Below are 12,706 nucleotides of genomic sequence, written 5' to 3'. Positions count from 1 at the left end.
GATTCTTAGAAATCAAGAATCAAAAATTTCTTGATGATGGAGATAGAGAAATGGTTTGCTCTAATGGAAGGCTTTGAAGCTCCAAGAAATTCAAAAGACAAGATTCTAAAGAGGAGCAAGTGGAGCCAAGAGCAAATTCAAAGGAGCAAGGCAAATTACAAAGTGACCAAGTTATTGGTCAATTTATTGCCAAGTAATATTTTGACTCAAATTGGAGACTATAAAGACGTCAAAGAACTTTGGAGCAAATTGACGAAGATTTATGAGATCCCCTCCACTGTGCCAGATCAAAAAGAATCCAAAGAGGGTGACTCAGTGGATCAAGAACAAGAGCAAGAAGACTCCAAAGTTGAAAGATACTCAACTTCCGAAGAAGAAGTTCAAGAAACCTCATTTTCAAGGAAATGCAACTAAAAGAATAAGAAATGAGTATATTCCTGGTTCCATGTAATCACAACTACACTCCACTCACAATTTACTTCTCTATCCATATTCTCAGTTTTATTTACTTCTGCGCTTCGGCCAAGTTAAATGGGTTGGCCCATCCGACCGATACGTTGGCCTGATATGTCTATCGATTTAATAGTTGCATTAGTCTATAAATTTTAAAACACAGAAATTAGGAGCTAAAACATATAATTTATCGGTCCATTACAACCTGTACACGCGTGACAAAATTGCTCGTTGGTTATTGAAGCTTGATTCTGTTTCTTTATTTGGGCTGAGCAGAGACGAATCGCAGACCAAGTTTTGGGCCTTAATTGAGCCACCCTGGGTCCTGTGATGTGATCCCTCGCAAGTCGCAACCACAGAAGACGTCAGCCGAGAAGGAAGATAGGGAGAGAGCGAGAGGGGGAGAGAGATGTCGATGGCTGCAAGTCCAACTCTTCGTCCCGTCTCCTGCTCGTTGGCTAACTTGTCTTCTCCCTCTCCCAACATTCGATGTCAAGGAAGAGGAAGAAGAGTGTCAGATAGCGAGGGCGAGGAGCAACTCGCACCTTCCTCTCCTCCATTTCTGAGGCCGCCTGCGAGGATAACGAGCGCGTTCAACCCATTTGTTAAGCACTGCGTCAAGCTCCGGATCAGCTCCTCATACCGTCGCTCCTGCGGTTCCGCCCTCGTCGTCGGCCTCGCCCCCATCCTGTAAGACTTGCCTCCGCTCTTGTGCTTTTAGAGTAATTGGAAATCTTAAGTAGCCAACCAGTTTGCACCTATCAATTTTTGGGTTTTTAGTTTTGTCGCAGATATCTGGATTTGTTTTTTTTTTTGTTCTAAACTTGATGGACTTGAACTTTACAACTGAACAAATTGGTCTTTTTATTGGAACAAATATATTCAGGGAGATATGCCGGTTTCTGAAACTGAAGCATGAGGATTATTCTTTGGTGGATTGCCTTCTTTTGGTGGATGGTGCAGAAGCCCCTGAAGGATTCCCTTCATCCTCTCCGGTTGTGAATGTGAGCCCTTCCGTAATGAGGAAGGTTTCTGGTATTCAGTCGGTTGATTCAACCGAAGCCATTGCTCTTATGAAGCTCCCTAGAAGTTTCTTAAACCTCGAGGAGAATGATGAAATTAATCAGCATTGCTTTCCTTTGCTTCACCGGCTGTTGGTCCTTGACGGGATCCAGGTACTAAATTTCATTTCTTCCAAGGGTCTACTTGTACCCTACTGATTTTTCTTTTAGTATGATCGGCGAATGTGACACAGTACTCCTTTGACAATAGACTTTGAGGGCTTTATCAGATTTGTTGAAGTTTTTTACTGATCATAGTAGTTTGATTATTTATGCCGATGCTTTTGAACTTAATTGGATTTATATAACTCAAAGAATGTTGTTAATGCTGCAAAAATGAAACCAAACATTGATCCTATAATTTTCTCAATTCTATTTTAATATCATAAATTGACATGACTTAGATAATATTAAAGAGATTGTTCTTCTTGAGATTTTTATTTATTTTCTAGATTGTGACATATAGTTGTAATACATTTAGCGACCATAATTTTATATGTTGCACAGTGAAGTTTTAGGAAACACGATCGAGTGTTATCCTTCACCGTTTCCTACTTCTAAAGTTAACTCTTCACTGTATTAATGGGGCTACTCCTATATATGTCAACTACAATCTTAAAAACATAATGACTAATTCCCTATCAATTAAATACATAAAATAGTCATATCTTAAGATGGATTTTGAGCCAACTAATAGTTCTTTCAATATGTTTAATCTCTTAATTCCCAACCTAACATAAGTTTTTTTTTTTATGACAGGACCCTGGTAACCTAGGCACTTTACTAAGATCTGCCATGGCTTTCAAATGGGTAGGTTACATGATACGGCAGCTAATCATGATCCCTTATATTCAATATGTTATCCTTCTGTAGTATTTTTGAAATTTTGCAATACAAATGCATGAAAAATTCACTCATCTACTTAACACGAAGGGAATTCTATACCATTTTAACTAAAGAACATCATAAATATTTATGATCATCTAAGTTCAAGAATTCTGTTAAGTAAGAACTTTCTTGCAACAAATTGACTTATCTCAAACACAGGATGGTGCCTTTCTGCTTCCTAGCTGCTGTGATCCCTTCAATGAAAAAGCCCTTCGAGCATCCCGTGGAGCTTCCTTTCAACTCCCTCTAGTTTCTGGTTCCTGGTCTCACCTAATAGCTCTAAAGTCTAAACATGATATGAAGCTATTGGCAGGTCACCCCGAGAGTACTGTGAACGGATCCAATGCAACTCGCTCACTATCTCATGAACTCGTGGAGTTGTTGGCAGGTAAACCCCTATGCTTGGTATTAGGCAGTGAAGGGAAGGGTCTCTCTAAGCAAACTGTCCAGACTTGCGAGCTAGTGAGCATACCCATGGCTGGTGGTTTCGAGTCCCTTAATGTTTCAGTCGCCGGAGGAATATTTCTGTTTATGCTACAACCAGAAACACATAGACATGTAAGATAATCATTCTATTGTTAGTATCTACATTTCGTGTTTATTGCTTTTTTTTTTCCTCTTCTAATGCTGAATATAATAGAAAAATAAAGTAGCCCCATAATGATAGTTGTGAATGAAGCCAATGCAAATAACCAGCTTAGATAAATAAATTTCTCCTCCAAAGAATGTCTTAAGCAAATAGAATCAATTTGATTTTAAAGAAGCAAATGATAATAATATATAAGGTTTCTTGTGTTTACCTGAGGTGATTAATTGACTCTATGATATGCATTGCCTTCATAGAAGTAACAAGGTTAGCATATTTCAGTGTGCCTGTGTTATTGTTATCATCCTTTTCAATCGTTGTTCTGTGCTATCACTTGGTTTGATTAGTGTATCTTCATATGCTTTGTGTGATTCAGTGCGTGCAGAACCATTGAATATATGCCAAGGAAGAAAATGATACCTTACCTTGGACCTTTGCAATGCTGGCTGGTAATTTCTTTAGGCAGCTCCATTAACTGCACATATACTCTTCGGTTTTGGCATCTAATTGATTTCTTTTATTTGTCGGCGGCTAGCCCGGGACAACAACATTGGCGCTCTGGCCCACAGCCCGGGTAGATCACCCGGGCTGGCTCTATCACTGTCTGGTTCACCACTGGTTATGAGAATATTAATTGTGTCAGTCTAATACTATGTTTGGTAGGATGAATAGGTTGATTGAGACGGACTTGATCAAGTGGGTTGACTGAACATATAGATTGATTAAGTTTATAAGCTACATGGGTTATACGGGTTGTCTGATTAAGTGAGCCAAAATGATTGAGCAGGTCAGTGGATAATGGGTTGATTGAATTGGCCAAGACGAACAAGATAAGAGAGTGAGGTAAATGGAGCATAGTTTACCAAGTTAGATACGTCAGGTAAATCGAGTGGGCTAAGTGGAAGTTGGGCATATACAACTCAATTGAGTATATCCAAAGTCAATCAATTGAACTGTCGTTTAGACTACACTCAAATAAGAATGAATGAATTGCTCAATTGCCATTCCGTCCGCTCTGGTTTTAAATTCTTTTGTTCCTTTATTTTTTCTTGTCGAACAAACGCGTTATCGTGCCAACAACTAATAAAATTTATTTTATTAGACAAACATGTCTTGTGATTTTTGTTTTCATTCTGCTTTGAAGTTTTTGAAAAATATAAAATATAATTATAGAACAAAATAATATTTGGAAAAAACATATGGTAAGGAAATTGAATTCTCGATCTTGTTTTACAGATTATAAACTGATTTATGCGGTCGTACCACGTTTTAAAAGAAATGTTCGTTTTAAAAATCAAGTGAACGAATTTAACATTGAATAATAATTTTTTCTGAGAACTTTTAATTTTTAAAATAGAATTTATAAGTTATAAATACAAAATAAATATCTTTAGTTTCAAAAAAATCAACTTGGCTTTTAAGTTTTTACAAATAAAATTATAATGAAAAATAAATATTTTTTTTAAGGGATTCGGTTTACGTCAAGTTGAAAATACAAAATGAATACATTTAATTTTAAGAATTTCAAGGAGTGCAAAAAAATTATTCTAATTTTTTAAAAAAGAAATAATAATAATAATTTAATTTTCTCCACGCGGTTTATTTTTAAAAATCGAAATGGAACATAAACGATGGTGATTTGAGAAGAACCGAAAGTATATATCATTTATAATTTTAAGATTGACGAAGTTGTTTATTTGGTTTAAAACAAAATAATAGCGTGCAGTTTTTATCTGTTTGCTTTCTAGTAACAAACTTAATTGAATCATAAATATGCCGAATTCATAGGCACACGTATTAATGCTTAAATGCGTCAGCATATGCAAAAGCATAAGACGAAATAGATCAAGCGTTGAAAGAAGCACCGGAACCTCGGCGGCACTCATTCAGCATATCCAAATAAAATTGGCACTTGCTGATGTCGCTCCCAAAATTGTTAACGCACTGCATCCACAAGTATATGAAAAAGTCAAGTCAGCAACACTTATAAAGGTTCAACGTCCAAAATAAGTCAGATAGAAAGAGAGTGGTAACATACATCCTGAAAAGCTTTCGAGTGAACACCGCATGCGTCGGTGCCCACGGCATTGCCCATTGTGGCGGCAGGGACGGCTGCTGCAGCTTCAGATGCCACGGTCTCGTGCTGGATGGTGCGAGGTCCCATAACAGCATCTATTGCACTGTGAGCAATAGCACTGCCTGTGCCAAATGCCATCCCTGATAAGAGGAACTAAAAGATCAGAGATTTGCTATTAGATCAGCAAAATTATAAGTGGGCAAAGAGATGATGAACCTTGAGCGATGGTGGATCCGATTCCTCCAAGGACTGACCCACCAGCCTGAACAGGAGCTGGAGGTGGCGCTTGGTGAACTGCAGCACACAAATCGGGGGTTGGAAGAAGTTTTCTCACGTAGTAATACAAAAAGGGTGAACATTCAAAACCAAACTAATGCAGAAGTCAAGCGATAGAACTAAACGTGTTTGAACATTGCAGGGAACACAATCCAGAATATTGGACCAAATAGCTTCGGAGACATCAATGATGCCATTTGATTAATTGGTCACAGATTAGAAATGAGATACAATGTAACAAAGGAGATGCAATGAAGCACATTTCAGAAGCTAAGAATATAAATTCAAGATGAAGAGGGAAAATTCTTTCTTTTTCTTCAAGGATAGATATAAATTGATGTTAATGCAAAAAAAAAAACATAAGACAATATTCCTCCAAAAGTACTCTATGTCACTCTGTTTATTTTGATACTATCTGCTTTGTTCAGCTATTTATGAGGTAATAGGAATTCATTTTGATTATGGATTAAAATATTATAATAATATCAGAATGTAACTTTTTTTGTAAGTACAACTATTTTCTGATTATTCAGAGTAAATACATGGGTCATTTAATATTTTTTACAAAATTTAGATTTCATTAACTAATTAATAAAAGAAGCAATGAGAGGAGAAAACTAGCTGACAATGAACAAGTGTAGCTTTGAGGTGGTGATTACAGTTGATTGAATTTTTAGTATTTGGTTAACTAAATGATTCATTGTTCTCAGATGATTATGTATTCAAAACCTGTCAACTGATAAATGTTCCAAAAGAGTGAAGCAATACCAGGTTGTGGAGGGTTCCTCATGGGAGCAGGGCGTGGAGCAGCACGAGGGGCAGAACGACCTATTAAATCAGGTTAGACACATGTGACATGGAGTACAGCAAATATAACACATAAAACATAAGGTCAGAAAAACCAAGAATCAAAAAGTACATAAAATAGTGCAAAGTAACTAATCAGCATGGCACAAACAGATCTACTAAAGGATTAGAAATACAAGAATGCAGCGTAGAGTCCACCCTTTGATGAGGATAGAAAAAAGATTACCATGACGTTTGTAATAATTGACAGTTGAAGCTTTTCAGTATATGGATGGCAATGGGCACTGACAATCAAGTATTTATGAGTACCCAACCCATTTAACTCGGATTCACATGCCTGATTACAACTTATAATCAGGTCATAATGTGTAGGGGTTTTCTTAAAATCACATGGGAACCTACTTATTTTACAAATTTAACTCAGGTGCTCATTTTTTCATCTAAGGTGAATATTTGAACAGGTTTAGGTAACATATCTTCATGACAATGTTTTCAGTTTCTATTGTATTACAATCCTTCCAAGCATTTGGGATTCTTGGTAGATGGAGTTAATTTAAATATGTTTTTTATAGTAAATAATTTTGGCATGTTCAGGACAATGTTTCAGTGTCATCTGATTAAGCCATTCAATACATTCAGGGCACAGGTTAATTTAAATTTCGAATAACTTAATTACTTGAAGTTCTAAAAAAACAAGCTGTTTACATTAAACTTGCACGAGTCACCTAGGCAATCCAACTGGGCTACTTTTTAATAGGGTTGCAAAGCAACTAGATGAAGTAAAACCTTGCTAAAATAACTTAGGCAAAACATTTTAAAACAATGATGCCACAGATTTAGCATCAAATTGGAAACGGCGTCTGTAAATTCTAATAAACCATGCTTTTTGTTTGCCAACAACTCAAATCTAAGGAGTTTCTTACCCAGCAGCCTATATAAATACCCACATATACATAAATGAAAACTTAACATAGACACACAGATTTGCATTAATTTGAAACATCAAATATGTAAATTTCCAACTGATTAGAAGTAATAAATGAATAAAATAGTTTCATTCCTGTATTCCACAAACAGAAAAGGCTAGTAATTGTAAATGTTATAAATCAACACTCAATCATTTAATTTGACACTTCATATGAGATTGATTTAACAAAATTCTTCACTTCGTTAGTTAGTGCTTAGGTTTCTCAAGTTACAATAAATATATACTCTCAACCACAATTAAACTTGTTAGAGAAAATATGTATATAGTTAACAAATAGCTAATTAAGAATTTATAAAAAACCACATCCACTATATCAAGTTAAGTCTGTAAAAAAGGTGGATATTTGTTAACTATATTATAAATTGAGACAGATGCAGCGGATAGACACACTACCAAACTTTTCATTTAACTCATTTTTTTAATTAATGACATTCAATGCGTACAAAGTGGAAATATATCTATGTAGCACGGACACCCCTCCAAAAAAAATTTTGGGTGTGTCGGACACGGACACGGACACGACACGCAAATACGTGTGTCGGACACAACAAAAACCGTGTCGTTGACTTTTTCCAAGTTTGACCGGCAAGACACGGCTAGGACACGGACGAGACACGTTTTCGGACACGTTTGGGCACAATTGTAACAAAATTAAAAATTTCGAAGGTAAAAGTGAAAAATAATAAAATTATGAGGACTACTTATTAAAATGACAAAAAAACCCTAAACTACTCTCCCCACGCCCCCGATTCCTTTTCTCCATCGCGACAACTTCTTCGCCGCGTCGCCTGTTGCTACTCGAAGAAGTCTGCCATAGCTCCACTGTCCCAGCAGCAGTTCGTTGCTGCTCGCAGAAGCCCAGCGGCCAGCGTCGCCTCTCTGCTCAAGCCAGCGTCGCCGCCGCTGCTTGCAAAAGCCAGGCGTCGCGTCGTCGCCTGCTCAACAGCAGCCCTCACAGAAGCCAGCAGCAGCCCGGCGCTGGTCACCGTCTCCCGCCGCTGCTCGCAACAGCTCTCCCGTTGCTGCCCTCTTTCTGCCCAGTGCCCTCTTTCTGGTAAAGTGGTAAGTTTAGTTTTTTGTTTTTTCTTTTGAGTTCACAAATTTGTTTTTGCTTTTGGTACGATTTCTGATAAGTTTAACAATAGGCTCCCCAGTCCCCTGCGTTGCTTCTTATTTCTTAGTTCAGTTAGTTGTTATTTTCAGTTTACTTGCCATGGAAAGTTTTCAAAATGAGAGTGGCAGTGCACATGAGGATGTTGATGATTATTCTCCTTTGTGGAAATTTGTAACCAAGGTGGAAAAGGCAGTTGGAGGAGGAAATGTTACTTGGTCATGCAATATATGTAATAAAGTGTGCAAAGGATCATATTCAAGGGTGAAAGCACACCTGTTAAAACAAAAAGGTGCTGGAATTGCAGGTTGTACGGCTGTTACAATGGATCAAATGAAGCGTATGCAACAACTTATTGATGATGCAGAATTGAAAAAGAAGAATTCTAAACAAAAAGAAGTTCCGCTGCCTTCGTCGTCTGCATCATCAAATATGGCTTCAAAATCCTCATCTTGTACTAGTGGTATTTTGCAAAATGATGATCCAACAAAGAAGAGGAAAGGACCACTTGGCCCGCTTGAAAAATCTTTTAACTTGAATGCCAGAGATGAGCTCCACTCTGAAATTGCAAGGTTGTTTTACACTGGGGGATTATCTTTCAATATTGCTAGGAATCCTCATTATGTTCGTGCTTTCAGTTTGGCTACTCAACGAACAATTCCAGGTTATCTTCCACCTGGATACAATTTATTGAGAACTTCACTTCTTCAAAAAGAAAAAGCTCATATTGGAAAGCTTTTAGAGCCAACAAAAACTGCTTGGAAACAAAAGGGAGTTAGTATTTGTAGTGATGGGTGGTTGGATGTGCAAAGAAGACCGCTAATTAATATCATGGCTGTCTGCGAAAGTGGTCATATGTTTTTGAAGGCGATAAATTGTGAAAGTGAGTACAAGGATAAAGCTTTCATCTCTAAGTTGCTCATTAATACCATAAATGAAGTGGGACATCAGAATGTTGTCCAAGTGGTCACCGATAATGCTCCTGTTTGCAAAGCTGCTGGGCTACTCGTTGAGGCAAAGTACCCACACATATTTTGGACTCCTTGCGTTGTGCACACATTGAATCTTGCTTTGAAGAATATTTGTGCACCGACTGACTCTCTACAAAACAAAGAAGCCTTTGATGAATGCAAGTGGATAGCAGAAGTAGCAAATGATGCTTCAATGATCAAGAATTTTATCATGAATCACAATATGAGATTATCCATGTTCAACGATAACTCAAACTTGAAGATGCTATCACTTGCGAATACTCGATTTGCTTCTACGATCATTATGCTTAAAAGGTTCAGACAAATCAAGAAATGTCTTGAAAACATGGTGATTAATGAAAGATGGGATTTGTACAAGGAGGATGATGTAGTGAAGGTCAGAGTAGTGAAGTACAAGATATTGGATGATCAATTTTGGGAACAAATTGATTATATACTTGCTTTCACAAGTCCAATTTATGAGATGCTAAGGAAAGCAGACACTGATCAGCCTCGTCTTCATTTAGTTTATGAGTGGTGGGATGAAATGATAGAAAAAATGAGAGTTGCTATCTCAAAGGGGCCTCACAGTGGAGATTCAAAGTTTTATGATGTTGTTCATAATATTCTAGTGGAGCGATGGAATAAAAGCAATACACCTCTTCATTGTTTGGCGCATTCTTTGAATCCAAGGTAAATCTCTAAAAAATTTTAACTTTCTAAGTTTTAGCAAATTAGAAATATTAGTTTATGAATGATGTTAAACTATCAATCTTTTTATGTAGGTATTATAGCCATGAGTGGCTCCAAGAATCTCCCAATCGTCTTCCTCCTCATAGGGATATTGAAGTTTTAAGGGAAAGGAAAAAGTGCATTGAAAGATACTACTCCAATTCATCCGAACGAAGAAGTGTTAATGAGGAGTTTGCATCTTTTTCAGCTGCCATTGATGATTTTTCTGATAATGATTCAATGCGTGATCGAGGTTTGATGTCTCCAACTAAGTGGTGGGTTATCCATGGTGCTTCTACACCAACTCTTCAAAGTTTAGCTTTAAAGCTACTTGGGCACCCATCTTCTTCTTCTTCTTCTTGTGAGAGAAATTGGAGCACCTATAATTTCATACACTCATTGAAGAGGAACAAGATAACACCACAAAGAGCGAAAGATTTGGTATATGTTCACTATAACCTTCGTCTTTTATCTAGGAGGAGTCCACATTATAATGAAGGAGAAAGTAAGATGTGGGATGTTGGAGCAGATGGGTTTGATTCCATGGACATGGAGGGTGCTGCTATCCTTGAAATTGCCAATTTGTCTCTTGATGAACCTGAATTGGAGTCGGTCTTATTTACTGACGAAGGCGGTGTTGGCGATGAGACCGATATGGATGTTTGATTTTTTTTACAGTTTTACTTGTTTATTTAAGATATATTTGGTGTGTTGCATTTTGTTATGTTTACTTTTTGTTTGTAATGGATATTATGGTTGATCTAATATGAACATGGTTTTCTATTATAGATTTTTAATTTTTAATACGATATATATATATATATATAATATTTTTTATTTTTTAATAATCGCCGTATCCTAGCCGTATCGTGTCCTATATTTTTAAAATTTTTCGTATCCCCGTATCCGTGTCGTATCCAATACGATACCCGTATCCATATCCGTGCAACACTGAAATATATTCATTACTGATTCACCACATTACCACCATCTTCAGTTCCAATTTCAAAACAATGGTAACCAAACTTTTGGGGGAAATCGGACTAAAAATTTTCTATTCTTTCCAACTGGCCAAACAAATTCCCTTATCATCGCACATTTATCTAGCAATTCAATAAACAATATATGCCAGTGAAACACATTTGAAGAGCCTATTACCATTAACTCAATTTATATTCTCAAACAATTATTTATTATGTGTTTCTGGAATTTAAATCACAGAAGAGATATCAATATATTTGTAAAAGTAGATATCAAGTTAAAAAGAAGATCCCTAGTCCTCAATAACTATTGTTTCTCAAGATCAGTCTACACAAGGGGAAGCATACAATAAGGTCAGTCACTTCCATCAAACACCAATCTATGTACAGGCACCCATTACACGATTTAATCAGTTCCATCAAACACCAATCTCTGTGCAGGCACCCATTACACGATTATTGTAACAACCGGCATAACAATATCTAACAATATATAGTCATGCTTGAGATCTATTTTAAACTAGTTGAATAATGAAGGGAAAAACCTGCGCAGAAAATATTCTTAACTCAATAGAGCCCAAGAACTGACAGTGAACCCATCCCAATGTGACAACAACCAGCATAATAATTACTATCAATCTATGAGATCTATTTTTAACTAGTTGAATAAGAAAATAGTCATAACTCAATAAAGCCAAAGATCTGCCCTAATCCCATCCCTATGAGAGCAAATGATTAGAAAACCTTTCGCTCGGTATCCCCTACCAAGTTTTATTTCCATTCTATGGTTCAACTTGTTCAGAACAACAGTGAACAACAATAATCAGATCTATCCAAAGGAAGCATCAAAGGAACAAAAGCATTCAAAAACTCTGGGGGAAAATTTAAGAAAACCAAGACACAAAATGTAGGAACACGAAGCACTTACCGATCCAATCACTAACGAGGTAGTAGATAATAAAAGAAGAATTAGATATTGAAAACATACCACTGGAACTACGGCGAGGCATGATCGCTAATCAACAGGAGACCGAAAGAGCCGACAAACGAAAACCTAGAAAGTTCGGGAGGAGGAGACCTGAGACGGTAGGGGAGTTTATATAGAGGAGGAGCGGGTCTGTGTTAAGAGGCGAATTTCCAAATTTGCCCTTCACCGTTATATAAATTTACAACTTCATTCGTTCCAGAAGCATCGGGAATGAGAGGAGTTGAGGATTTAGATGGGCCCGGAATTCAATTTTGAATTTTGCCCACGGTGTATGGCAGAGTCAGAAATTGACCAGAGGAGTAGTTAAAATTTTTAATTATTATTACTATAATAATAAATTTTATCCTAATAAGTAGGATTGATTTTATGGTTCTTTTTATTTTATTAGATTTTATCTCCTATTATATCATCATTCATACTTAAATAAATTTTATCTTATTTTATTATTATTTTTTTATTTTCCTCTTCTTCGTTTGATATGTATTTATCATAATTTTACATCGTCTAATTAAAACATTTATTGATCATATAAGTATATATTTATATCATCTTAAACGTGAGGCGCAATAGATGTTACTCCCTAAATATAAAATATATTAATTAAAATTAAAAAAATAATGTAATTTTTTAAAAATATATATATAATAAATAATAATTTTTAATATATATAATGGGATAATTTTATTAGGTTTTAATTAAACATCTTTAAATTATCTTGATCATTAATAGGAGTTTATTAAATTTATTAATCTAAGTATTTAATTAAATCATAAGTTCTCATTCATGTT

At 36.2% G+C, this 12,706-nt stretch overlaps 2 protein-coding genes across 2 annotated transcripts; one reads left to right on the top strand and one right to left on the bottom strand.

The window, feature by feature from the left end:
- The first annotated feature begins 780 nt into the window (after positions 1–780).
- LOC121980999 (23S rRNA (guanosine-2'-O-)-methyltransferase RlmB-like) lies at positions 781–3,999 on the top strand. Its single transcript, XM_042533300.1, has 6 exons — positions 781–1,143; positions 1,340–1,628; positions 2,274–2,324; positions 2,562–2,960; positions 3,365–3,437; positions 3,524–3,999. Exons 1-5 carry the CDS (start codon positions 863–865, stop codon positions 3,380–3,382), a joined length of 1,038 nt encoding a protein of 345 aa, XP_042389234.1. The 5' UTR covers positions 781–862; the 3' UTR covers positions 3,383–3,437; positions 3,524–3,999.
- A 649-nt stretch (positions 4,000–4,648) lies between these two features.
- Positions 4,649–12,006, bottom strand: LOC121980998 (coiled-coil-helix-coiled-coil-helix domain-containing protein 2-like). The gene is made up of 5 exons (XM_042533299.1): positions 11,919–12,006; positions 6,110–6,169; positions 5,282–5,359; positions 5,027–5,205; positions 4,649–4,932 (listed from the first exon to the last, which is right to left on the bottom strand). Exons 1-5 carry the CDS (start codon positions 11,938–11,940, stop codon positions 4,834–4,836), a joined length of 438 nt encoding a protein of 145 aa, XP_042389233.1. The 5' UTR covers positions 11,941–12,006; the 3' UTR covers positions 4,649–4,833.
- Between the last annotated feature and the right edge of the window lie 700 nt (positions 12,007–12,706).

Source organism: Zingiber officinale, chromosome 5A (genome assembly GCF_018446385.1).
Source record: "Zingiber officinale cultivar Zhangliang chromosome 5A, Zo_v1.1, whole genome shotgun sequence".
NCBI classification, from domain to species: domain Eukaryota; kingdom Viridiplantae; phylum Streptophyta; class Magnoliopsida; order Zingiberales; family Zingiberaceae; genus Zingiber; species Zingiber officinale.
Note: the sequence above shows the minus strand (reverse complement) of the source record. Positions and strands in the feature narration are given on the sequence as shown.